Source organism: Myxine glutinosa, chromosome 10 (assembly GCF_964187855.1).
Source record: "Myxine glutinosa chromosome 10, kmMyxGlut1.1, whole genome shotgun sequence".
In the NCBI taxonomy this organism is placed as follows: Eukaryota; Metazoa; Chordata; class Myxini; order Myxiniformes; family Myxinidae; genus Myxine; species Myxine glutinosa.
Window position 1 is genome coordinate 2,574,122 of NC_136270.1, and position 26,191 is coordinate 2,600,312.

Genomic DNA, 26,191 nt, shown 5'->3' on the forward strand with positions numbered 1-26,191 from the left:
TCAAATTGAAGGTCTTGATGAGAGGAATACAAATATAATAATTTTATGCAAAAAACGATGGTTTGATAATTAGTTTGTATTTTTACATGAATGAAATCGGAGGTCTAATCGTGGGTCCCATACTAGTAGTCTAATAATATCCTTTATTTTCTTTCAGATGGCAGATAAGAAGACCAGATTAGCAAGTGCCATTTTTGGTCTTGGCAATGCTTTTACAGAAGCAGATGGTACATTGACAGGAGTCCGCCTCCCAACTTGCCGGCAGGTTCTTCGATGCGTGATGTGGTACATCCAGAAAGAAATATGTGAAGGCAAACAAACTCAGCCACTGAAATGGAAATCTGCCAGCATCGTCCTTATCCAGCTGAAAAAATTCTACACTAAAGCAAATATTCCTATGCTTTCAGACCATCAATGCTGCAAACTAATACTTGACCTTCTTAATGACAATAACAAATTGCGTCAAATACCTGTTTCTCGCCGAGAATCTCCAAGCACTTTGGCTAAGTTGCAAACCATGAATGAACGTCTTGATAAGACCTTTGGTGTATGGACAAAAGATGCAATGACAAACATTAAGAATGAGGAAGATAGAGTATTTTTAGAGTCAATGAAATCTGACAGAGTAGCCTCATTTGGTGGTGTTGACAAGAAGAAAGTTGATAAAGATCATAGAAAAGAAAAACGCCTCTTAGCGGAAGCTTCAAGACGAGAACGTCATGAATCATCCAGTGTACAAGAGATGACAATTAGTTCTGTATGCTCTGATGATAGTGACTCTGCAGATAGCTTGGAAGAAACTGAAGAAGAGGCGATTCCAGAGTTTCAAAGGAAGCGTAGTCACCACAGATCAACATATGCAGGTACATCTGCCTTTATTCCTCATGATATTCTGAAAAGACATTCAGTTGTGTCTGTTGCTACTCGACTAAACATAACTCCTGTTCAACAGGTTGCGCTCACCAAAGCTGTAATTCAAGAGGCAGGAGGTGATCCACGTCGTGTGGCCAAGTCGTACTCAACTGCTGATAAGGCTCGACGATCAATAACAAGTGCTATCGCCAAAGATATTCAAGAAAATTGGATCGCCCCCAACAGCTGCAACACTTCACTGGGATGGCAAGCAGATACCAACGCTCACAAACAAGAATGTCAAGGAAGAAAGATTGCCAGTGTTGGTTGGGAATGCCACTGATGTAAAGCTACTGGGGGTGGCTAGATATCCTCCTGGAAGTGATAGGTCATCAGGTGACATCATTGCCGAGCACACTTACACGTATCTACATTCATGGAAGTGCAAACAATCAGTTGTCAACTTATGTTTTGACACAACAGCATCAAACACTGGACACGTTACAGCTGCCTGTGTTACCATTCAATCAAAACTGGACCGTGCTCTTCTGTGGTGTGCATGTCGCCATCATGTTGGAGAGGTAATCCTGGATCATGTGTTTGACGTTCTCAAAATTGAGGCATCAAAGTCTCCAGAAGTATCTTTGTTCCAAAAATTCCAGAAGAATTGGGAACGCATATCGCATGCAAAGAATGAAAGTTTAACCAAAATTGACATTTCCATGTACAATGACTATGCACAACAGCTGCTTTTATCCTGCAAAAACAAGGTTTTAAGCACAATCCGCACAAGCGCTTCATACTGTAGGGAAGACTACAAGGAAATGGCACAACTCTGCCAGGTAGTCCTCGATGATGATGTCACAAAACAAGGAACACTCCACAGACCAGGGGCCATGCATAAAGCAAGGTGGATGTCAAAGATTCTTTATTCCATCAAAATATGCCTACTTGAAGAGCAAATTTCTCTACTACCTCGAGGAACTGTAACAACACAACATCAACAGAAAAAACTGAAGGAGTTTGTTGTTTTTGTTGTTTATATTTATTGTGATTGGTGGCTCATATGTCAGTCTGCTTCAAATGCCCCATGGTTTGATTTGTGCTTTTACAAGACTCTGCTCAACTATAAAGCTGTCAACTCAACCATTTCAGTCAGCGCTGTGAAAGCCTTTGATAGACATTTGTGGTATTTAACCCCAGAACTGGTTGTTTTGGCACTGTTCAGCAATGCAATTCCTCAAAAGGATCGTCGTGCCCTTGCAGATGTGTTACTGGCCATACAACCAGATGAAATGCCAAGCACTCCAAAACACCGCTACGGTTCTGGATATGGCAAACCGTCATTTCCAAAAATTACAGAAGCGACAACCCTGGCTGATCTTGTGAACGAGGACTCGTGGTTTACAGTAAACCTTCTTCACCTAGATATGACCTTCCTAACAGAGGATGTTGACACTTGGCAGAACAATGAGCACTTCAAGGCAGCCAAGTCCATTGTGGATGGGCTTAATGTTGTGAATGACCCTGCGGAGAGAGCAGTAAAGCTCGCAACTGATTTTGTCTCAACTGCAAGAAGAGAAGACCACTTCCAAAATCTTCTTCAAGTGGTTGAATGTGACCGCAAAGCGAGGCCAAATTTGCGGAAACGAGCAAAGTTGGAGTAGTGACATTGGCGTTGTGCTTAATACATTTTCAAACTTTTAATCAATGAAAGTACAATACTACAACACTGTACTACAACTTTGTAATATGAAGAACGATTTTGGTTAATTTTACATTGACATGTAAGGTTGTTTTAACTGTTTGATATTAGGCATTTAGTAAAAGTAGGACTTTACTTTTGTATATAGGTATAATGGTTAATTTTACATTATCTTGTAGTTAATTTTACATTATCTTGTAAAGTAGTTTAGCTGTGGCCCTAAATGGCCCTAAATATATAAAAGTGGCCGGTGGCCACCCAGGACCACCTCTGATTTCATCTATTTTTTGCATACATACTTCTACCAACAAGTGTAACATTTGAGGGAATAGACATTAAAATACAACAACTTTTTGAAAATCATGGGGCGTTTGATGCACCCTATTCCCCATCCTCTACTTCCTTCTACATTCATTTCCATCACTCTTCTCAACCAGTCACTTTCATCCTTCCTCAACACATGACCAAACCATCTCAACCTGTTTCTCTTCACAACATCCATCACAGGCTCTATTCCCATCATCTTTCGCAATTCATCATTTGACTTCCTCTCTCTCAACTATACTCCGCAGATCCACCGAACCATTCGCATTTCCACCCTTTCCAGCCTTCGTTGCTGCTCTACGTTCATTACCCATGTCTCGCTCCCATAAATCATAACACTTCTCACACATGCAGCATACACCTTTCCCTTCAGCTTCAACGACAATCCCCTCCTCATCAGTACGCCACTCAGTTCCCGAAACTTCTTCCATGCACATCTCACTCGAGCAACCGTTGCCGAGTCTGATCCACCTCCATTCAGCATGTCTCCTAGGTAACAAAACTGAGGTAGCACTCCTGACTGTTCTTGTGTAAATGTTGAACCAAAGTACCTGTTTAATAAGCCTGCCATCTCACTTTCCTCACTAACCACTCTCCCTGTGCTATTCCTCAATGGGCCCACACTTGCCCTAAACTGTTCTTTACCTCTTATATATTTAAATAATGCCTTGTTATTATGCTTAATATTCTTAGCCATGTCCTTCTCGTACTCTCTTTTGGTTTGCCAAGTTATTTTATTAACTTGCCTCTGATTACTCCGATACTGATATAAATCCAACTCGTCTTGTTACTTTATACCAAATGAACATGTTCTGCTTCTCCTTATCTCACTTCTCACTACTTTACCACCCCTGTCTCTTTCTGCTTCTTCTTTTACACCTCATTGGAATGTTCTTACTTTGCACTCTAAACATTTGCTCCTCGAAGGTTTCCCATTTCTCCGATGTTGATTGCCCTCTTGTTAGCCTCTCCCAATCTACATCACCAAACTCTCTCGTCATACTTTCAGGGTCTGCCTTCCTGAAATGCAATAGCCTTACTCTACTATCCCGAACTCTCTTAACAGAATCCTTGCACACACGATGGTATGGTCACCTGATCCTAAATGCTTACCTACCTCCATCTCCTCCACCATATTGGAATCTTTACTTAAAAGGAGGTCTAACACTGCACTTCCGCTCATGGGTTTATCTATAAACTGGATTAAAAAAGCAATCCTAGACTCGATGCAGGAAATCCTCATCTGCTCTGCCCTTTCCCTGTTCCAGGGCCCAATCTATCCCTGGCAAGTTAAAAAAAATCCCCCATGGTTTCCTCCTCCTCTTTCTGCTGCTCCTTTTGTTCTGTTGCATCCTGATCCATTCTGTGTTCTAAAGTCAAGTACATTGTTACTTCCGACACCGAAGGTGGATGGACGTTGTGTTTTAACCCCTGTCTGTTTGTTTGGCTGTGAACAGGACATCTCAAAAAGTTGTGGACGGATTCGGATGAAATTTGGTGGAGGTTAGATGTATGACAAGGACAAAATGATTAGATCTTGGTGAATATCCGAAACCGGATACTAGAATTTTTAAATGATTCTTCACCATTGAGAGATAGGGCCAAAAACAACAAATAGCACGATATTTCAAAAAGTCGTGGACAAATAATGACAAAACCAGGTGAATGAGTTGGTTGGGTGACAAGAACAAGCCGATTCGATTTTGGTTCAGGTCCAGATCTAGATCCGGCCTATCAGTGGGATACAAAATGTAAACTGTTCAGCCTGGCGGAGATACGCGCTATACCGAGTGCCGTTCTAGTTGTCTCGTGCATTTGTGAACATCTTCACAAGTGTATGTGCAATTTGGGTTCCAGCGCTTCCATAAGACTTGGACCATCCCCCTGGATACCGGTATATCGTGAGGCATTTAACACAGTTTAACATCCTGCTCTGCTTATTAAGCTCACAAGGCCTTCATTCCTAGTTTTCTGACTTCCGTCACTTGTGCAGTGAAGCTGTTGTTATCAATGGAACCCTCTCCTATCTTTATATCAATGGAGGCTGGAGTGCTCCAAGGCAGTGTCTTGGGTTCAGCCTTGTTCCTCATTCCCACTAATGATGTCTTCGATGTTCTCGAAAGCCCTAAGTCCATTTCCCAGATGACTCCATATTGTGTCACACACTGCATCATACATACATGTTGTCCCGCTGCCAGTTTGTTACCTTTTTCCCCTTTCTCACCATGCTCTTCCATGAACCTTGATTGTGCATACATGAATAAATAAAACTCCCTTTCACGTCATATACACGTGCTCCACGTATGAAACACTAATGTTAAAGCAGAAAGGTCTTCAGAATGTCCAGGTCTTCTAATGTTTAATGTCTAATGTTTGTCCAGGTCTTCAGAATCATTTGAATCTCCTCCGATGAAGCTAACTCCGAGGGCCTTTCACTCACTCACCGCAGGCAGGTCGGTGGTCTTTCTGTCTTCTACCGACTCCTCTCCGGCCTTGCTCCACCAGCTCTCTCTGTGCTCTGTCCCCCAAATATTCCTACAGGTCGCACAAGAACTGCCAGCAACCCTCTTATGGTTAAACTGCCAAAATCAAGCCTCTGCTCACCTTCACTCTTTCATTCCTCTCTTCTCCCGCCTCTGGAACAAACTCCCCCACTCCCTTCAATCCCACTCCTCCCTCCACGTCTTTAAGACAGCTGTTCACCACCATCTCTTATCTTCCCCCATTCAAAACCTTGATCTTTTCTACCCCTGGTAATTCACCCCAGATACACTTTTTTGAAATTCCAACTTCTTTCCTGGAAGTCCTTGCTGTGTTCATATGTTTTATACCTCTCCCACCTCCCCCAAGCCCTCTCCCTCCCACAGTTCTCTCGATGTCCCTGCTCTCAAATGTTGTGTTTGTGTCCTTCCCCCTCTCTCCCCATCTTATCTACCGCTCCCCTTATTTTGTGTTTTATGTGTCGGTTTGACTTTCTGTGTGATTAATGTTAGCTCTTTCACGAGCCTCGATCTTGTATACAAAAAAAAAGGCTCACTGTGTCGTACAATCTTGCATCTCTTCTTTTACCAGTGCAATGTCATGCCACCTCGACAACCGTTGCCTCTTCCCCATTAACCATCCTTCCTTTCACCCCATTCACCTCCTAACATTCAGCTGCCCCTCCTCTTCCTCCTCCTCATCCATTGTTCGCAGAACAGCTTGAAGTCAGAGCTGAAACCTTGCAGCAACCATTCTAATCAGGAGAGTGCTCATTACAAATAATGAATAGAGTGCATTGTGCCGCTCCGGCTTTCAAACACAGGCTTGGGGTTAAGAAGTAAGCCAAAGCTAATCATGAGCTTGAATAAGTGAACAAACAAAATAAAATAATCAAATTGTTCAACAAAATGCAATTGCTGTGTGTTGGAAATGGTGCCGGAACAATGCAAGAAGTTTCATTGTAAAGAAAGTTTGCTTTATATTTACTTGTTTTTGATTAAGAAAATGTTTGTAATACACCTTTAGCAAGTGGTTAGCATTGCAGATGCTCTTTTTTGCCAGGTACCTGCATATACCAGGTATCCGTGCAATAAATTTTTTAAATCAACTACCCTCAAAATCACCATACCAAGGCATACCATGGCCTTAACATCTGATGTACAGTATTTAACAAGTCTTTCTACCTGTCAGACAAGATGACGAAACCCAAATGGCATTTTTGAAATCACAATTCCATTCGGGATGGCCCGTCTGGGTTCAAATCGGAACCCCTGACATACATTGTTGGGAACCCGGGTTCAAATCCCAAATACCATATATTTGTCTATCGTCTACACTGGTGTTTTTGTAAAAGTACCCCGACGTCTACTAACCGTCATTGACCTGCATGCAATTTATGTACAAGTTCCATTTGGAACCTCAGATCGATGTTCAAGATAAATAAATAAATAAATTAATAAGAAGCACATTTCTCCCCAATAATTCAGGAAACACAATAGTGATCAAGTATAAACTGAACTCGTAGGAAACCTGCTTTCCTGCTCCGCAACTGCCAACATCAGCCATTTAAGCCTGGCAGTGAATGCTTTAATAAGGCTTTTGTTTGCATCGACTCTGTCCAAAAGTAATCGGGTTTCAAATGGTGATATAATTATGGCAATCGCTCACGAGCACAGTTTCAAGACTATCCGTTTCGGGGGATTAAAGCTGGTGTGAAATACTCTCCAAGACCAAACACATGACGGCTCTGTGTAACTTTGGAAGCGTTGTTTGCGAGAACGTGGAGATTGTAAAGTTTCAAAATGACTCTTCAATCTCATTTGCTTCAAGACAGCTGTTCACCACCACCTCAGATCAACCCACGGCCACAAGCATAATCTTTTATATCCCCATTAACCCTCCCCAAGAGTTTGCGTCCACCCCCTGTGTCCTCCTCTCACCCCAATTCTTCCCCACATCCATTATTTATACAATTTGTCCAAGTCTTCCTCTATTTTGTCCCTCAATCTTGCTGTTGATGTGTTTTCCCCCTTCTCTACCGTTATATCCTGATCCGTTCTATGTTCTAGCTCTTCCATGAGCCTTGACATTGTTTCCACTCGGCGTTTTGAAATCTTTGGCTTAAAGGTCCTCGGGGTCAACCCCCCATTTTGAAATCGTGGCTGCAGCGCCACCCAATCGAGGGTGTGAGGTGCATTCGGGCTTAGAATGGAATCCTCTGCAAAGTGATATAAAGGGTTTTCCAAGGAAGCTCGAGCGGCCATAGTTGTAAACCAGGAACAGGATAGATCCCAGGACACTGCTGTGAGGGACTCCAGCCTCCAAAGCTAGGCCATTGGGGGCAATGCAAGGCTTGCATTCATGAGTTAGGGTTAGAGTTAGGGTAAAACACAAATCACGCACACCTACAGACAGATACACGAGACAACACCAGACTTGACCTTACACACAAACACAGCCATTGAGATTGGGGGAAGTGACGTCACATCCCAGAGTGTTCAACGATGACAACTTTATGGCATCACTTTTCTCTCAGCACTCATTGGGGGCAATCATGGAGAAATTTCCTCCTCCACATGGATGCCACTCCCATGTTCAAACACAGTCGCAGTCGAAACATTTTCTTAATTCTGTCCTACACTCCATGCAACATTTCTTTCCTCAATATTTACGACTCATTTGGTTCCATGTTCGAATCCTCACCCCACCGGGTTGGCAATGGAAAATCGCTCAGCGTGTTTATTGCCATGACGCACTACTTCATTGGAACACCCACGGCACAATAATGAGGAGGCAACCTGCAGATCACCGACAAACTAATTGATGACGATTGTCGAGACGTCCGGCAGATCCGTACCTGACGGGGTGCTGTACGTGACGATGGCCATTCCATCGAGGTCAGCTGGTGCAAAGTCCTCTTTGAGAAGCACCGCAAAGTCGACCGACATTGGCTTTCCAGGGTCTGAAATGGAAACGACATTTTTACAAAACTTGAACTGAAGAGTGAGCGGAGTGAAACAATCCGTAGTGCAGACAACAGCTTTGTAGGTTCCAAATTTATGTGGATTCATCGCTGCTGATGGAGATGCGAGATACTTACTCTTAGCACTTTTCTTTGGCAACTTCCAGTAAATGTAAATGCATTTGTGTTGGCCTAATGGTTAGGGCGGCGGGCTTGGGATCCTAAGGTCCTGAGTTCGAATCCTGTTCAGCTGTTAAATAATACCAGGTGGAGTTCACTCAGCCTTCCGAAGTACTGGGTCCTCTCAGTACCTCCTCCTTCCAAGGGTTGTCTGTACCTCCTTTCAAGGTCGGCGAAATGAGTACTAGGGTACTGGGTCCTCTCTCAAGGAGGTTGGTGGCAGGAATTGCACTCCGGCCGCTGTAAAAAACACCTCATTCCATAGCACACACAGTGCTGTGTGTCGGGATGGTGCTGAGGAGTCGTCCAAGGAAGCAGTGACGTGCTGATCCAGCGTACGCTCCCATATATATATATATATATATATACATATATATATAGATATATATATATATATATATGGGAGCATACGCTGAGCGTATTATAGTAGTCAATCTTCTATGGCCGCGAGTAAAAGCTGAATTATAGTAGTAAATTCATTCAAAAAGAACCCGGGCAACGCCGAGTGCTTTCGGCTAGTATATATATAATTATAGACATATATATATACATATATATATATATGTCTATAATTATATATAAACTAGCCGAAAGCACTCGGCGTTGCCCGGGTTCTTTTTGAATGAATTTACTACTATAATTCAGCTTTTACTCGCGGCCATAGAAGATTGACTACTATAATTCAGCTCAGCTTTTAATTGCGAAATGGGCCCAGCCCGGCCGAGGCGGCCTCGACCGGCCTCGCCACCTCGCCTATAACCTTCCCGAGGCCCATCCCGACATTTTTTGTGTTAGAGGTTTCCTCATATCTTTCACCGTTCAGGAGATTAGCGCGTGCAGACAAACAAACAAACAAAAACTTTCTTATATATATATATATATATATATATATATATATATATATATATATATATATATATATATATATATATATATATGTATGTATATATATATATATATATATATATATGTATATATATATATATATATATATATATATATATATATATATATATATATATATATATATATATATATATATATATTGTTACGGTATGCGGTTAAGGATGGTATGTTTGCCGAGCGGAGGCTCCGCGACCGAACAGTTGTTCCCCGACTAAACCCGATTCACCCAAACGTTGGCCGTATCGCGCCACAGATATTCAATGTGGAAAAGACTAAGACGACGAATGCAAAGAGGCAGAAGAAGAAGAAGACGTACAGAAGAGTAACGGGGTTTATTATTATTTACACACACATAAGCAAAAAGAGCAGTCACGGGTATTTACAGCGGACATGAAAAAGCAGGTAACACAGTGCAAATTACTAGCTTATACTGACTTAGTTTACTACCGAGGACAGCACGAACAGAACAAACTCACGTACGCAAATGGATGGAAGGGTAGGAATCGTTTGGAGGGATGAGCAGGTGGGATCACAGGGCACAGCGAGCAGGTCCACTCCGGGCGGGAAGCGAGGAGCCGGCAGCTCCTTGTATTTGGCTTCACAGCGCACGCCGGCAGGGTCACTTGGCTGGTTGAAACGGCTCTTTGTCAAAGGCTTTTCGTATCTCTCACGCAACTCCGGTGCAACTCTGAACTCTCTCCCGGTGGACTGCCAACCCTCTTACGCACCTGGACTCATCTGCCGTATCCCTCGTGTAGCTTGTCCCAGCTATTGTCGCACCCTTCTCTCCAAACCTTCAGCGCGGGTGTGACACGCCCCCCTCGGTTTCAGTACCGCCCTCCCCCCCCCCCATGCTCTGTTTCGTAACCTTGTATGGTAATCCCACGGGCTTGTCTCCTTATTTTTGGGCATGGCGCCGACGGCACGCCCCTCGTGGCGAACAACGGGCTTGTTTCCTTATTTGGGCATGGGGCTGAACAGCCCCGCCCTTCGTGGCGCGCCCTGGGCTTGCCTCTCCCTGGCGACACCCGCCCCTCCTGTTCAAACAGAGCACAGAGCACATATTCACTATCGCAGCGAAATGAGAGGGCGTGCACCCCACGCTTGTGAACTGCTTTACCCACAGATGGAGAGTTTGGCTGGGAAATGGAATTATTGAAGGGGAGCTATTCTTAATTGATTCGGTGCAATGGAGTATTATTCTAATGGAAGACAAGGCCTTACTCTAAAACACATAATAAGATATAAGCTACTGAACAAGGGTTTTATCATGTCCTTCAATGTGGTGTTTCATGGAATAACTACCGGGACGCCCTTTTTACCTTTACACAACTCTGGAGGCAGGAGGGGCCATATTCAAACAATGTTCATCACCATTTCCAATATAATACAACACAATCAAAAAAATGCAATCCTCATATCCGCAACACTGCACCCTCCTCCTCTTAGGCACGTCCCGGGCCTACAACTTTTATTTAGTGTGACACGTAGGTGTAGTTCCCTCTACTTTTAACCTGACCCTGAGTGCGACAGTTTTAAAACATAAATAAATGTGTCCCGCTGCTCCATTGCGCCCTGCCTAACAGACTCACGCCCACAGCTAACCGAATTGCGGAATGGTCTTCAAACTACACACTGACGGTGGGGAGCATTATTTACAATTGACGCTACTTTTATTTACAAAACTAACCCAGGACCTGTGATCGTTCTTTCTGGGGGGGAGACAGTCTGCTCTGCATCAATGCACCATGAAAGCACCCAAAATGCACCAACACACCCTCAAGCACCAATCGGTGCAGTCACCATTGTTCATCAGTGTTCATGAATAAAAATAAATCAACAACCCCTAACCCTGCAGGTGGTCTCTTGCTCTTCGGCTCCCTCTGCTGGCTATTATTATTTGTTCTTCCAGATGTTGTCTTTTCCTTTGCTGGTGGCCTATTTGCATTAAAACCTGCACCCAACGTGTCCATGTTATTTTCTTTATTTATGGCCCACAGGGCCGACTACGTGTGGTTCACCTGTGGGGCATCGGTGCCCTGTGGCCAAGGTCCGCCAGCAAGATTTCGGGCCTTCATGGCCGGTTCCAGCAGAGGGGCCATGCCCCAACCCATGGGGTCCATACGTGGTGCTCGGCCACAGGAATGTGGTCCATAATGTGGTGCATCGATGCAGACAGCTGGTTCTGGGAGTTCCGGGCGCACAATGGATGACTCACGCACGCTCCCCTCGGCGCCCAATGGCGCACAGGTCATGTGGGAGACAAAAGGGGGAAGACAGATGAGGGAGGGGTAAGGTCACAAGGGTACAAATCAAACAAGGCAATGCAGGGCGAAATGCGTACGGAGAGCGAAGTGAGAAAGCTCGTCTCTACCGTACGTCACCCCCCCTGTCACCTACACTACCCTTGCCCTTACCCCATATGTACAAAATCTACACATTACAAATTCGTCGCTACTGTCACGTCTTCCCCATATTTCCCTTACTCCAAATTCGTCTCCACAATCCCTCTGGCCAAAATTTGCCATCACCCAATTCGTCATCAATCCTCATAAGGAGGGAGAGATGGAACATCAAGCACAATGTCACACCCACGTCATGATGCGTCTCACAATCCAAAACATTTGCACATAAAAATAATTAAAACATGGCATGGTGTGGAGTACCTGTCACCTCAGGTGAGTGGATGCAGATGGTGCAAGGAGATTTCAATCCTAACTATCCTCTAAATGACTTTAACACACTTTACTCTACCCGGGGTCTTCCCTGCCAATCCATTGGCCAACTTACACTATGGGTTCTAAAAACCAATTCCCATTGACCAAACTGTGGTGCTTCTCAATTTGGGGTCTCACTCCCTCGATTCATCTCCCGGTGCCCTTGCACAATTTCTGGGCTGTGACGTGTAGCTCTCCCAGCAGGTCTACCCACCTGCACACCTCCACCACTGCAGTTGCCACCCGAGCTTACCTAGCTCCTCACCCTAACCTAACTAACTGGGGAAGGCCCCTCCTGGCTCTGTCACCCCTTGGTGCCCTCTGGCACTGGGCTACCCGGGTCCGTCCTCCGGATCCTCGGGCCCCATCCACAACAACTCTACCGGCTCCCAGAGCCCACCTGCGGCCTCACCTGGCCGACATCCTTACAGTGGTGGAGTGCCCAAACCAACTACACACACTAACAGGCTACACGCCCAGCCATTTCCACAACACTAATGCACCCATCCAAATACCATTCTTTCACCCGCACCACAGATGCCAATATCCAACCACAATTTACCTATACCCTCTACCTAACACTTACACTACCCGCCCCGGGTATTCGTGATGGGGGTCCACTCTTCCCCCATTCACACCTTCGCACCATCCACTCCACTCCATAGTTTCCATCATACTCACTCCACGACCATCCATTCCAATACTCCATATACTCCACACTACCATTTATTCCATACACCTGTTCCTCATACCTGTTGTTGCACACCTGTGCACTCACACCTGGTGCCACCTGCACCCTCCTCCTCTTCCTGGACCATTTGGTCAACACAATACACATCACCATCACTCCCTCATACACTGCTCCATCCACCTGTCCAGTTGCACACCTGTGCAATCACACTACAACTCACAATCAGTTACTCATACCCTTCCAATCCTCAAACACACGGCATCATCTCATCTAACTACTCCCCTCTGAAACTTGCGCTTCCCAGTCGTCCCTTTAAACTATTGCGCTCCCTCGTCATTATCATCCACACTACCCTCTCTGCGTCCCCACTACAGGTGTCATTGTCACTACCTAATCTTAACGTTACCTAATGTCAATCTCTAGGGCCCTACACACGATATATCCTAACCCTCCCGGGCTAGTTTTCACTGCCATCAACCCCATAAACTAGTGCTCCTTTGCCCCCCTCTGTGAGGGATGACAGAGTTGCCATCCCACCACATCGGGGACGTCCCACTATCAATTTTGCTTACCAAATTCCAACCAATCAAAAATTTTCCAATTACTGCCAATTCTACTCACTATTCTAAATTTCGTATCAAATCACTATCACTATCACCATCATCACAGTCCGCTATATCCTAGCCTCGGTGCGTCATGACATCATTAAACTCGGCTTCGTAAAGCCGAGCAATGAATTCGGGTGGTTTGGTCGCCTGCAGGTTGAATCCGTCCGGCTTTCGGTTCAAGGGAGGTGGTTTGGTCGGACCGAGATTCCACGCACCATCTCGGCGCGGTACCTTGCGGTCCCGGGCCCGATGGCTCAATCTCCCCCGGTCGGAACCCCGTCCCCGCGAGGGGGCACCGTTCCGCTTCCTCCCACTCGCCCTTGAACCGGACCGGTCGCCTTGCCCGCCAAGGCCCGGACTCGACCTTGCAGGGCGGGGCCAAGCCCGAATCGGCAACGACGCTTCGAAGAGAAGCGACGCAGCATCGATCCCCGCCGGGCCTCGCACCCAACAAAGCACACCGCGCCCCGAGTGCTCGCATCGGCTATCCGTCGCTCTAACCGCTAACCCGGTTACCGTCGATGCTTCACCTGCATGCTCACACGCATACGCTACCCCTTTCACCCTCACAAAACCTGGCGTTCCAACGCCGTCCGTACATTCCACCAACGCTCTCCCTGTTACACACCACACCTCTCGCGCACACCTCGGTCCACACCTCTCCTCCGTTACATCCTCCGTAACACTCCCAATGGGCGTGCACTCTTGCATCCACCCACTAACGCGCTCAGATGGGCTCTCCCACACTCGCGCTACCACCAACCCAGGTGTGCTTTCTCGCACACCCTCGCCGTTCATCCCATGCGTGCATCCTCGCACCCGCTCCACCACCAACTCACTCCTCGTGTCACACTCCGTACACCCCGACGTGCATTCTCGCTCGCACTCGGTTTCACTCCCACACTTTATAACACACCCACTCGCCGACGCACACTTTTTCCTCACACGCGTGCCATTTCCACTCACACGGGACCCTTTACCAACGCCCGGGTGCCATATCGATCCCAATCGCGCGACAATTCTTTTGTCGCTAAACATCCTTTTACAAAATCTACCCGCACAATATACAGCACGACTCACCTGGGGGATTCCTTTCTCCACGCGCACCTGCAAACTCTTTATTTGGTTAGTGAGCACATCCTCATGATTTGAGCAGGGACTTTGTACATACAGTGAAACCTTGACTTACGAGTTTAATTCGTTCTGTGACCGAGCTCGTAACTCAATTTGCTCGTTTCTCAAATTAAATTTCCCCATTAAAATGAATTGAAATGCTATTAATCCGTTCCAGCCCCCAAAAATCCACACCAATTTTTTTTGTTACGTGTTTTTAAATAAGAAAAATGTACTTTATAAATAACAAATAATGTATAAACAAGCACGACCTCGTATATACTGTACATAATAAGCGGTGTTACGCGCGCTGCTTGTAAACAAGGAGGAAGCGGACAACGCGGTAATTTGTAAGTCTTTATTCAAGAACTCACTGTAACACTGGCGCTGGCGCGCTCCGGGCTGCGCGCCCGGTGTATATCCTGAGGCCACGCCTACCCCTCGGCATGGCCACCGCCCACTTGGTGCGCGGAATGATGTCACCACGCCAGTGAGCTTCCGTGTCCGCCACAATGCAAAGAAATAAACTGGTTTTATTAAGTGTATTTACCTTGAAGATCAGACGAAGATGCTGGCGAAGGTGGAGGAGATGACTTTTGCCTTTTTCGCCACACTTTCCTCGCTTTCACTTGCAGGGCGTTTCAATAAAAACCTGTCCAACGAGGTTTGTTTCTTCCTCCCTTTCAAAATGTTTCGATCGTACTGCTACGATCGTACTGCATCGCCAAGTCGACAACACGCACACCTCGCTCATGTTTTTCGACGATTGCGTGTTTTATATCCAAGCACATCATCCTCTTCTTCTTCTCAGTACTGCCCTTGGCACTCAATTTCTTAGGACCCATGGTTAAAACTAAGAAATTTTCCAAAATAACCAACATGCGAAAACAAAGCAGCAGCTATATACGGCAGAGATGCTTGCACGGCAAGATAACCACGTGACCGGAACGCTCGTTGGGCCACCTAGTGGCGGGTGGCGTAAGCTCGTAACTCAGATCTCGGCTCGCATCTCAAAGCAAAAAACCGCCCGAGCGACGGCTCGTATCTCGGAAAACTCGTAAGTTGGTGCACTCGTAAGTCAAGGTTTCACTGTATTCCATCTTTTCCTCCCGCCGCGAGTGGTTTTCTAAGTCCCCGGTCTCTTCAATTTCAATGCCCACTTCTACTTTTTCTTTACTCACCTCGACGACCGTTGGCTTTAATAAAATTCCCTCTACCTCATCGGTCGCCGGCTTTTCCAAACCCCGTGTCGCGATTTCTACCCCCATCATTGTACCCGCGCTTTCCTCCGCTTCGCTCAACCAGCGCTTCTCGACCCGCGTTACCTCGTCGTGCACCCCTGGGACCCTTTCGCCCAACATGCGATCCATGGTCTCCCCACATTTTTGCATGCGGTCACCCATTCTGTCCCCAATCTTGCCGATTCGCTCCATATCGGCCCTCATTCCGTTCGTTATTGCTTCAATTTGGTTTCCCAACCGCTCACCCATTTCTCTTCGCTCTCGGATGGACTTATCATTTTGGGCATCCATTTTTGCCATCATTTGAATCATAAAGACTCGCATGTACTCTGGCATTTCTGGCTCGGCTGCCGCCACCACGTGCGCAGTGCAATTTGGTGCCGCTACGGTCACGGGCGCAGCAAAATTTGGTGCCGCTACAACCACGTGCGCGATGGCTCCATTTTGTGCGCCTGATACCCCCTCAACCACCTCCTCCATATACATTTCCCCGAGGTCCTGGGTCGATTCTACCCCGTCTATCTCTCCCACCGGGATCCCGTCGTCTTGACCAGCCATGGCGCGATTTCAAAATTCGGGTTTTGCTTTACAACACAAATTTCCAGCAGCTCGTAATTTTGAGCGCGTTAAGCGCGCTTCGGGTCCGATCCCACTCCTGACACCAATTGTTACGGTATGCGGTTAAGGATGGTATGTTTGCCGAGCGGAGGCTCCGCGACCGAACAGTTGTTCCCCGACTAAACCTGATTCACCCAAACGTTGGCCGTATCGCGCCACAGATACCCAATGTGGAAAAGACTAAGACGACGAATGCAAAGAGGAAGAAGAAGAAGAAGACGTACAGAAGAGTAACGGGGTTTATTATTATTTACACACACATAAGCAAAAAGAGCAGTCACGGGTATTTACAGCGGACATGAAAAAGCAGGTAACGCAGTGCAAATTACTAGCTTATACTGACTTAGTTTACTACCCAGGACAGCACGAACAGAACAAACTCATGTACGCAAATGGATGGAAGGGTAGGAATCGTTTGGACGGATGAGCAGGTGGGATCACAGGGCACAGCGAGCAGGTCCACTCCGGGCGGGAAGCGAGGAGCCAGCAGCTCCTTGTATTCGGCTTCACAGCGCACGCCGGCAGGGTCACTTGGCTGGTTGAAACGGCTCTTTGTCAAAGGCTTTTCGTATCTCTCACGCAACTCCGGTGCAACTCTGAACTCTCTCCCGGTGGACTGCCAACCCTCTTACGCACCTGGACTCATCTGCCGTATCCCTCGTGTAGCTTGTCCCAGCTATTGTCGCACCCTTCTCTCCAAACCTTCAGCGCGGGTGTGACACGCCCCCCTCGGTTTCGGTACCGCCCTCCCCCCCCCCCCCCCCGTGCTCTGTTTCGTGACCTTGTATGGTAATCCCACGGGCTTGTCTCCTTATTTGGGCATGGCGCCGACGGCATGCCCCTCGTGGCGAGCCACGGGCTTGTTTTCTTATTTGGGCATGGGGCTGAACAGCCCCGCCCTTCGTGGCGCGCCCTGGGCTTGCCTCTCCCTGGCGACCCCACCCCTCCTGTTCAAACAGAGCACGGAGCACATATTCACTATCGCAGCGAAATGAGAGGGCGTGCACCCCACGCTTGTGAACTGCTTTACCCACAGATGGAGAGTTTGGCTGGGAAATGGAATTATTGAAGGGGAGCTATTCTTAATTGATTCGGTGCAATGGAGTATTATTCTAAAGGAAGACAAGGCCTTACTCTAAAACACATAATAAGATATAAGCTACTGAACAAGGGTTTTATCGTGTCCTTCAATGTGGTGTTTCATGGAATAACTACCGGGCCGCCCTTTTTACCTTTACACAACTCTGGAGGCAGGAGGGGCCATATTCAAACAATGTTCATCACCATTTCCAATATAATACAACACAATCAAAAAAATGCAATCCTCATATCCGCAACACTATATATATATATATATATATATATATATATAGACATTTACTCCAAAGCAGGTTTTATCCAAATGAATAATGACACAATTTAATTGTGCAGTTGCTCGGTGTCACTGTTGCTCTTTCGCTTCAAAAGCACTTTTGCTGCTCAGAAAGGTCTTGCGTCAAACGAAACGTTGGTGGTTTGGCAAAATGATGAAATAAATCCATTGTAAAGTGATCGCACGTGCCAGGAACCTAAAAAAAAACCATGAACCATACAAAGTTGGAGCCTACAGAAGTTACTTATTATTGGATTAGAATTAAAGCCATGGTTATTTTTTTGTGCCATATGCTAATTTGCCGCTAAAGAAATCCTTTCACGGCCTGTGTTGGAGCTTTTAAGAGGTATGAGTAAATTGTGGTTTGAGGTAAGTATTGTAAATCTCCCCTAAGATTAGCCAAATTTAACCGTATAATATAATCTAACCTTTCACTCGAGGCTTTGACCTTTTAGTCTCATGGGTTTCAGGCTCATTCTTGACCCCGTAACCATGCGGTGGCCACAATTTGGATGTTCATCATACGAAATCCCGTGCTGTTCATTCACAGGCAAATGCTGTCGGATATTCCTCATGTGAGCTTGACGCTTGATGTTAAATTATAATCTTTCATCTCCATGAGATTCGTGTCGATCTCTTGTCTGTCTGTACCAGAAGTGTAGGTCAAAGCTGTTTCTTTCGGAGCGATCTCTGTTGGGCTGCAGAATCTGAGGTTTCATTTATATTCGGAGATGGAGAAGCCTGTTATCCGTCTGCATGTCTACCTTGTCGTATTACTTCTGCTAAGGGAAGAATACGATGAGGTAGATATTGCACCACTAGACAAAGTTCCATTGTTTAAAAACAATTAATTAGTTATTTATTTAAAAAGATGTACTTAATAGACTGCCAATATCCAACATAGAATGCAAAGGAATTGAATGCATTGATGCAAAGCAAAGGAAATGCAGAGCGATGTAACAGGAACTCGGTCATCCTTATATTGGTTCAGTTGTGCATGCGGTCTCTGTCTAGACAAGATTATTCAGGCAGGACTAAACATCAAATGCTTATGCCTAAGTCACACATAGGCGGATATTTTGGCGACTACTGGCGACTGCCGGCGATCAAGATTTTTCGGCGACTACTGGCGATTTCGGGCGGTCAAATATGGTCAGGCGGCAGTATGGCGACTGCAGGCGGCCACATTGCGCCTGCATTGCGACGACGCCCCGAGTGGGATGGCGACTGTTGAAGATCGACGACGACTGCATTGCGGATGCACGGCGGCAGCGTGGCAACAGTCTGGCGGCTAGATTACGACCAATGGCGGATTGGGGCCGGCGCGACTGCATTGGGGCCGGGTGGCGGTTTACTCCGACGTCCGCAAGACTGCAATAAGACCGCCGGCGATTGGAGGCGATTCACACAACTTTTTAAATCTTTATTTCTCTATTTTACATTTCACTTTATTCATTTCAATGATGTATGACATGAAGCATAAAGATGTTTGATGTACAATAAGAAAGTTAATAAAGATGTATCATTGTAATGTAATAATCAAACTTTTCTGCAGGGAGAGAGAATGGAAATAAAGTCCAACAAATTATTTCCACTGGTCCCAAGTCCCATAAATAAAGTTTCCAAAGGACCAAAGTCCCAAAAATAAAGTTCCCAAAAGTCCCAAGTCCAAACAATAAAGCCATATCCTTGTCGGCACCACAGGACCTCACTCCACGGAGACCCTCACACCATCCTGTCTTGCCATGGAATCGTGGTATGTCGGAATGCAGTCGCCAGGCAGTCGTATCTCTGTCGCCAATGGCCGTAACTCGGCCGCCACTAGTCCTACTGCTGTCGTCGTCAGTCTCCCATAGCCGCAGGGGAGACGTGGCAGTTCTTCTGTAGTCGATATGCAGCCGCAACAGTGTCGGCCCGTAGTCGGGAAGATGCCGCAGGAAGGCCGTATGGCATTCGCATCTCTGCCGTGCTAGCTGGTGGGGCGATTGCGGAAGACTATGAGCGACTGGGTTGCGGTCGCTTTACGCTCTTATTACGGATACCGACGACAGCATGGCGGTTCCATCACGACTGCATGGCGGATTTTTTTCGAGTGCGACTGAGCGCGCCGTTTTTAAACATTAAAAAAAATATTTGGGCCCTTTGCGGCTCTTGCCGACTGCAGCCGACCTGGGGAGGATAACCACGACTACAGGCGACCGTCCATTACGGTTTCATTACGATTGTCGGCGGGTGGTGGCGATTTTTCCAGTCGCCAGTAGTCGCCGACAAATCCGCCTATGTGTGACTTAGGCATTAGGAACTAAGATTTTGCAGACAGGAAACGATAAATGTGGAATAATTATGTGTATCTGCACAATTGCATCATCGAGTATGGCGTCCCAGTGTCGGTATTACAGCAAAGTCTGTTTTTGTATAACATAGTCGAGGCTCGTTGAAGAGCTAGTACATTGAATGGAACAGGTCGTAACGGACAAAAAGAGGATGCAAAACACGCATGCATGGAGAAGGAAACTCGAAGGAGGAAAAACTGGTAATTAAGAGGCATTTGGGTGGGGTTAACGAGGGTAGAAAAGATCATGGTTTTGGATTGGGGATGATCTGAGATGACAAGAGGGTGTTGAAGACCTGGAGGGAAGAATGAGATTGAAGAGGATGTGGAAGTTGTTTACACAGGTGGAAAAAAGGAACGAACGGGTGGAGGTGAATAGTGATCGTGGATTTAGGTAGCTTTCCCAGAAGAGGGTTGATGGTGAACCGTGTGTGCCCTGCAGGAACCTGGTCGGAGGGGCATAAAGCACGGAAACAACAGAGGGTGCAAGACCAGAAAGGAGGCGATAGAAGACAGAGAGACAACCAACTTGTCTGTGATGGCGAAGTGATAAGCCTTAATCTTTCATCTTAATTTAATAATAATAAAGATTCTTAAGCTTTACCAATGGACAATAGAAACAAAGGAAAAAAAGCTTCAAAAAGCAATATCAAAGATAATAAATAACAGGCTTGTTTGAGAAAGGCCTTCTTTTCATATTTCTAAAAGTGACCAAGTGAAGGAAAACAACATGGAACTCTAAATAGAAAGCCAACCTGGCTTTTCAATCATTTAGAATTCATTGACTGATATATGTCACAAACAAAGTGCGTTGATAATTCACAAACTGTTGGATTTTCTCTTGCGCCGTAGTAATTGGATTACGCTTATGGAATTAAGACACACACATGCACACACTATAAAGTCCATTCAAAACATCCAATGTAAAGATGATTGAAGACATGACCAGTGGGGGATGTCCATTAGGGGAGCAAGATTCATGGACCAGCTGAAGAAGACCAGATTGGCCATCAGAGCAGAGACGGTGCCATCCAAAAAAATTGACAAAGTTGCGTCAACAGCATATAAAGTCCTAAATAAAAATAAAACAGATTGCAGTGAAGACCAGAAGACAAGCAGATGAAGATATAAGGGGTATGGGAGCTGAGTGCTCGCCAAGGGGTGGAAAAGCGGCCGCAATGATGCCCCGGGAGGGCCTGCGCGACGAAGCAATGGTTTGAAATGCAGATCGTCACTGGGGACGTAGCGGAAAAGGCGAGGTGAGTTTACGATAGTGGCAAAAAGTGGGAGTTTACACAAAACCAACCTGATGGGGAAGGCGAACAGACCTGACTTATAGTCGTGGATGGGATGAAAACGAGAATGGTGGATGATATCAGACAGAAGGATGGAACAGAGAGGTGGAGAAGACAAGGACGATGAGGATGATGAGGAACTGCAACGATGGAAGACTGGCAAACAAAATAGTGGAGATGAGATTGGCACCACTCGGGGATTAACCATAACTATACAAAATTGAAAGCAACAAAATGGATAAAAACGCTAGTTAGGAGAACCAACAAAGCACTCAAGAGATTGGTATCGGGATCATCCCCGTTAAAGAAACTTAACACCATCCGTGAGTTTTCAGGTGCCACTGCTCATACAAGAAAAAGTAACAGAAAAACAAAATCGCAACAAGAGCAAACCAGCCCATACGGACAGAGACCAGGGACCACCATGGACAGAGACCAGGGACCACCATGGACAGAGACCAGGGAGCAACTGAGAAAAGAAACAGGACAAATACAACAATTTATAAGGGAAAATTGAAGTACAAAGCTCATGAGGAGAATCAAAAAATATATAAAACAAATCTGTATATAATTGATAATAAAGAACTGGAGGTAATGGCTGCTGAAAGCAAACTCAAAATAGAAATGAATGCAAGAAATATTTTTTTTAAACTATGATGAAGTCAACAAAGTGAGAAAATAAAGAATTGTGACTGGATATAGTACTTAGGTATAAAAAGAAAAGAAGGTATTGCTAAGTGAGATGTCAGTATCCAGCGAATTTGGCCTCAACAATGTAGAAATAAATCAAGAAAATGACCAAATACCAAGAACTCAAAAATGAAGCGAAAAGAGGCTGGAAGCAGAACAGCGCCAAAATTGTACCAGTGATAATTGGAGCAATGGGAATGATAAAACTAACCTCATGGAAATCTTAAAAGCCATGCCTGAGAATATTACTATTGAAGGAGCTGGGGCTCCCACGTCGATCGGAAGAATGGACGCGACAAAAAGCTGGAATTCATCCGAGTTGCTTTAATCAAACCAAACACTCAGGCACTCTGAAAAGCCCGTTTATCGGGCAGCAATATATATACATATTATCCCGGAGCGTTTGCCCAGGAAAGGCAAGAGGGGGCATGCCCGGGCGTCCCGACCGAGGCCTGGCAAGTTGAGCGCGGGCCTGCCCGGGCGTCCTGGACGAGCCCGGCATGGTGATCGCTCCGCGTCCTTGATAGGTGCAAGGCGATTGTGAAAACCCAGCGGTAGCCGCTACACAGGTCCCCCCAGAATCGACTTGCACCGGCAGGGTCACTTTGAGGGGGTCCTGATGACCCGGCCGAAGCGACCCCTGGCGGGTCGTGGGAGGGGGTCCGGTGTGGTGGTGGGCGGTCGAGTGGGGGGCACCGTGGACGGGGGGCGGCCTCGCCGCGGCGGAAGGGCCACCCGTGGTGGGTGGTCGACGTCCACGTGCGCCGGCTTGAGGATAACGCTAGTTAGGAGAACCAACAAAGCACTCAAGAGATTGGTATCGGGATCATCCCCGTTAAAGAAACTTAACACCATCCGTGAGTTTTCAGGTGCCACTGCTCATACAAGAAAAAGTAACAGAAAAACAAAATCGCAACAAGAGCAAACCAGCCCATACGGACAGAGACCAGGGACCACCATGGACAGAGACCAGGGACCACCATGGACAGAGACCAGGGAGCAACTGAGAAAAGAAACAGGACAAATACAACAATTTATAAGGGAAAATTGAAGTACAAAGCTCATGAGGAGAATCACCGCCGTCGGGCGGCCACCGCAATCCGGTCCGACCTGCCGCCGATGTCGATGACGAACGACTTGTCGTCCCGTCGCAGCACCCGGAAGGGCCCGTCGTACGGCGGCCGGAGTGGCCCCCGATGTGCGCCGTGACGCACAAAAACATACTCCGCTGTGCGAAGTGCTGGGGGGACGTAGGACTGGGGGTCACCGTGGTGGGATGTTGGCACGGGGGCAAACCGTCGGGCGGCCTCCTGGAGGTCCGAGCGCTGGTGAGCTACGGACCAGGGACTGGTAGCGTTGGGCACGAATTCGCCCAGGACGCGTAGCGCCTGGCCATAGACAAGCTCGGCGGTGGATGCCTGGAGGTCCTCCTTGGGGGCCGTGCGGAGGCCCAAAAGGACCCACGGCAGCCGGTCGGCCCAACCGCCGTCTTGAAGGCCGGCCATGAGTGCGGCCTTCATGGAGCGGTGGAATCGCTCGCACAACCCGTTTGCTTGGGGGTGGTAGGCCGTAGTACGGTGGAGCTTGACCCCCAGGTTGTGGGCGACCGCGCCCCACAGCTCGGAGGTGAACTGTGGTCCGCGGTCTGACGAGATGTCCGCCGGTGCGCCGAAGCGGGCGACCCAGGTGGCGATGAAAGCCTGCGCCACGTCGGCGGTGGTGGTGGAGACGAGGGGAACGGCCTCCGGCCACCTGGTGGTCCTGTCCACCATGGTGAGCAGGTGTGTGAACCCCCGTGACGGGGGGAGGGGGCCCACCAGATCCACGTTGACGTGGTCGAAACGTCGTTCAGGCACGGTGAAAGGTGCCAGCGGGGCCTGGGTGTGTCGGTGGACCTTGGCCCGTTGGCAGGCCGTGCAGGTGCTGGTCCAATCGCGGACGTCCCGACGAAGGCCGTGCCAGACGAATCACGCCGACACCAGCTTCTGGGAAGCTTTCCGGCCCGGGTGGGAAAGGCCGTGGAGGGAGGCGAAGATGCGGCTTTGCCAGGTGACAGGCACGATGGGGCGAGGCTGGCCTTGGGAGGCGTCGCAGAGCAGGACAGTGTCCGCGAAGGGGATGTCGGCCAGGCGGAGGCCCGTGTCCGCCGCCCGGAGGGCTTGCACCGTGGTGTCGGTGGTTTGGTCCGCCGCCATAAGCGCAAAGTCCACGCCCAGGTGGACCGCGTTCGCGCTGGCCCGGGAAAGACAGTCGGCCACGGCGTTGTTTTTGCCGGCGACGTGCCGGATGTCCGTGGTAAACTCCGACACGGCGGAGAGGTGGCGCTGTTGGCGGGCCGACCACGGCTCCGTGACCTTGGCCATGGCGTAAACCAACGGCTTGTGGTCGACGAACGCCGTGAAAGGTCGGCCCTCCAGGAGGTGGCGGAAATGGCGGACGGCCAGGTGTAGACCGAGGAGCTCCCGGTCAAACGTGCTGTATTTGAGCTTGTTCGGCCGGAGCTGCCGGCTGAAAAAAGCGAGTGGCTGCCAAACCCCGTTCACCCATTGCTCATGTACGGCGCCCACCGCGTAGTCGGAGGCATCCGTGGTGAGGGCGATGGGAGCGTTGAGCACCGGGTGAGCGAGCAGTGTTGCGTCGGCGAGGGCCCGCTTTGAGCTTTGGAAGGCCGCATCCATTGCTGCGGACCAGGCGATGTCATGCTTGGCCGGCTTGCCCCGGAGGGCTTCGTAGATGGGCCGCATGAGTTGAGCAGCGCGGGGCATGAAGCGGTGATAAAAATTCACCATTCCCAGGAATTCCTGCAGGGCCTTTATGGTGCGGGGACGCGGGAACGTGGTGATGGCCTCGACCTTGGTTGGCAGCGGCACGGCCCCGTTCTTGGTGATGTGGTGGCCCAAAAAATCAACGGCCGTCGTTCCGAAGTGGCATTTGGCCGGGTTGACGATGAGGCCGTGCTCGTTGAGGCGCCCGAACAGTGTTCGGAGGTGGAGGAGGTGCTCGGCCCGGGACGTGCTGGCGACGAGGATGTCGTCCAGGTAAACGAAAAGGAACGGCAGGTCACGCAGCACGCCGTCCATCAAGCGCTGGAACGCCTGAGCCGCGTTCTTGAGACCAAACGGCATCCGCAAGAATTCGAATAAGCCGAACGGCGTGATGACTGCCGTTTTAGCGACGTCGGCCGCCCAAACAGGTACCTGGTGATATCCCCGTATGAGATCAATTTTCGAAAAAATGACCCGTCCCGCCAGACGGGCGGAGAAGTCTTGGATATGCGGGATCGGGTACCTGTCGGGGGTGGTAGTGTCATTGAGACGGCGGTAGTCGCCACACGGGCGCCATCCACCCCCCGGCTTTAGCACGATGTGCAGTGGCGAGGCCCACGCGCTATCGGAGCGCCGCACGATGCCGAGGTGCTCCAACGCGTCGAATTCGGCCTTCGCCATGGCGAGCTTGGCTGGGTCGAGGCGGCGGGCCCTGGCGTAGACCGGCGGGCCTGGGGTTGGTATGTGGTGCTCGATCCCATGCCGTACTGCGACGGCCGAAAACGTCGGCCGCGTGAGGGCCGGGAACTCCGTGAGCAGGCGAGCAAACTCGTTCGCCGCCGGGACGGCGCATGCCAGCTCGGGCGGCGCGGAGCTGCTCAATGTGCATACCAGGGAGCTGAAGGTTTCGGCGTTGATTAAACGACGCCGTTGGACGTCCACCAGCAGTCCGTGTGCGCAGAGGAAGTCGGCGCCTAGCAGAGCCATGGGCACGTTTGCGGTTACAAACGTCCAAGCAAAGCGTTGGCCGCCGAAGCAGAGGGTGACGTTGCGCGGGCCGAAGGTGCGGATGGTCGATCCGTTGGCCGCAACCAAGGAGGGGCCGCAAACCGCGGATTGCCTGTCCTGGTCAGAGGCGGGTATGACGCTCAGTTGGGCGCCGGTGTCGCACAGGAAGCGCCGTCCGGACGCTTTATCCGTGATGAACAGTAAGTTGCCCGTGTGGCCGGCGCTCATGGCTGGTAATGAACGCCGGCCCGGCCGTTTCCCGGCCTGCCGAAGGTGCACGGGGGTCGGCATGTCCGGGCCTTCTGTCCGAACCTGGCATGATAGTAACACC

General features: G+C 48.4%; 2 protein-coding genes across 4 annotated transcripts in view; one reads left to right on the forward strand and one right to left on the reverse strand.

Annotated features, from left to right (window-relative positions):
- Positions 1-26,191, forward strand: part of LOC137434292 (trafficking kinesin-binding protein 1) — a 1,208,017-nt gene that overhangs the window by 135,916 nt on the left and 1,045,910 nt on the right. The gene's annotated exons all lie outside the window — the stretch shown is intronic.
- The window catches only part of BBS9 (Bardet-Biedl syndrome 9), a 157,672-nt gene that overhangs the window by 44,962 nt on the left and 86,519 nt on the right, over positions 1-26,191 (reverse strand). For all 3 annotated transcript variants that reach the window (XM_068127191.2, XM_068127192.2, XM_068127193.2), the window contains exon 15: positions 8,220-8,324. In XM_068127191.2, the coding sequence (XP_067983292.1) occupies positions 8,220-8,324 (105 nt within the window). The remainder of the gene's footprint in view (positions 1-8,219; positions 8,325-26,191) is intronic.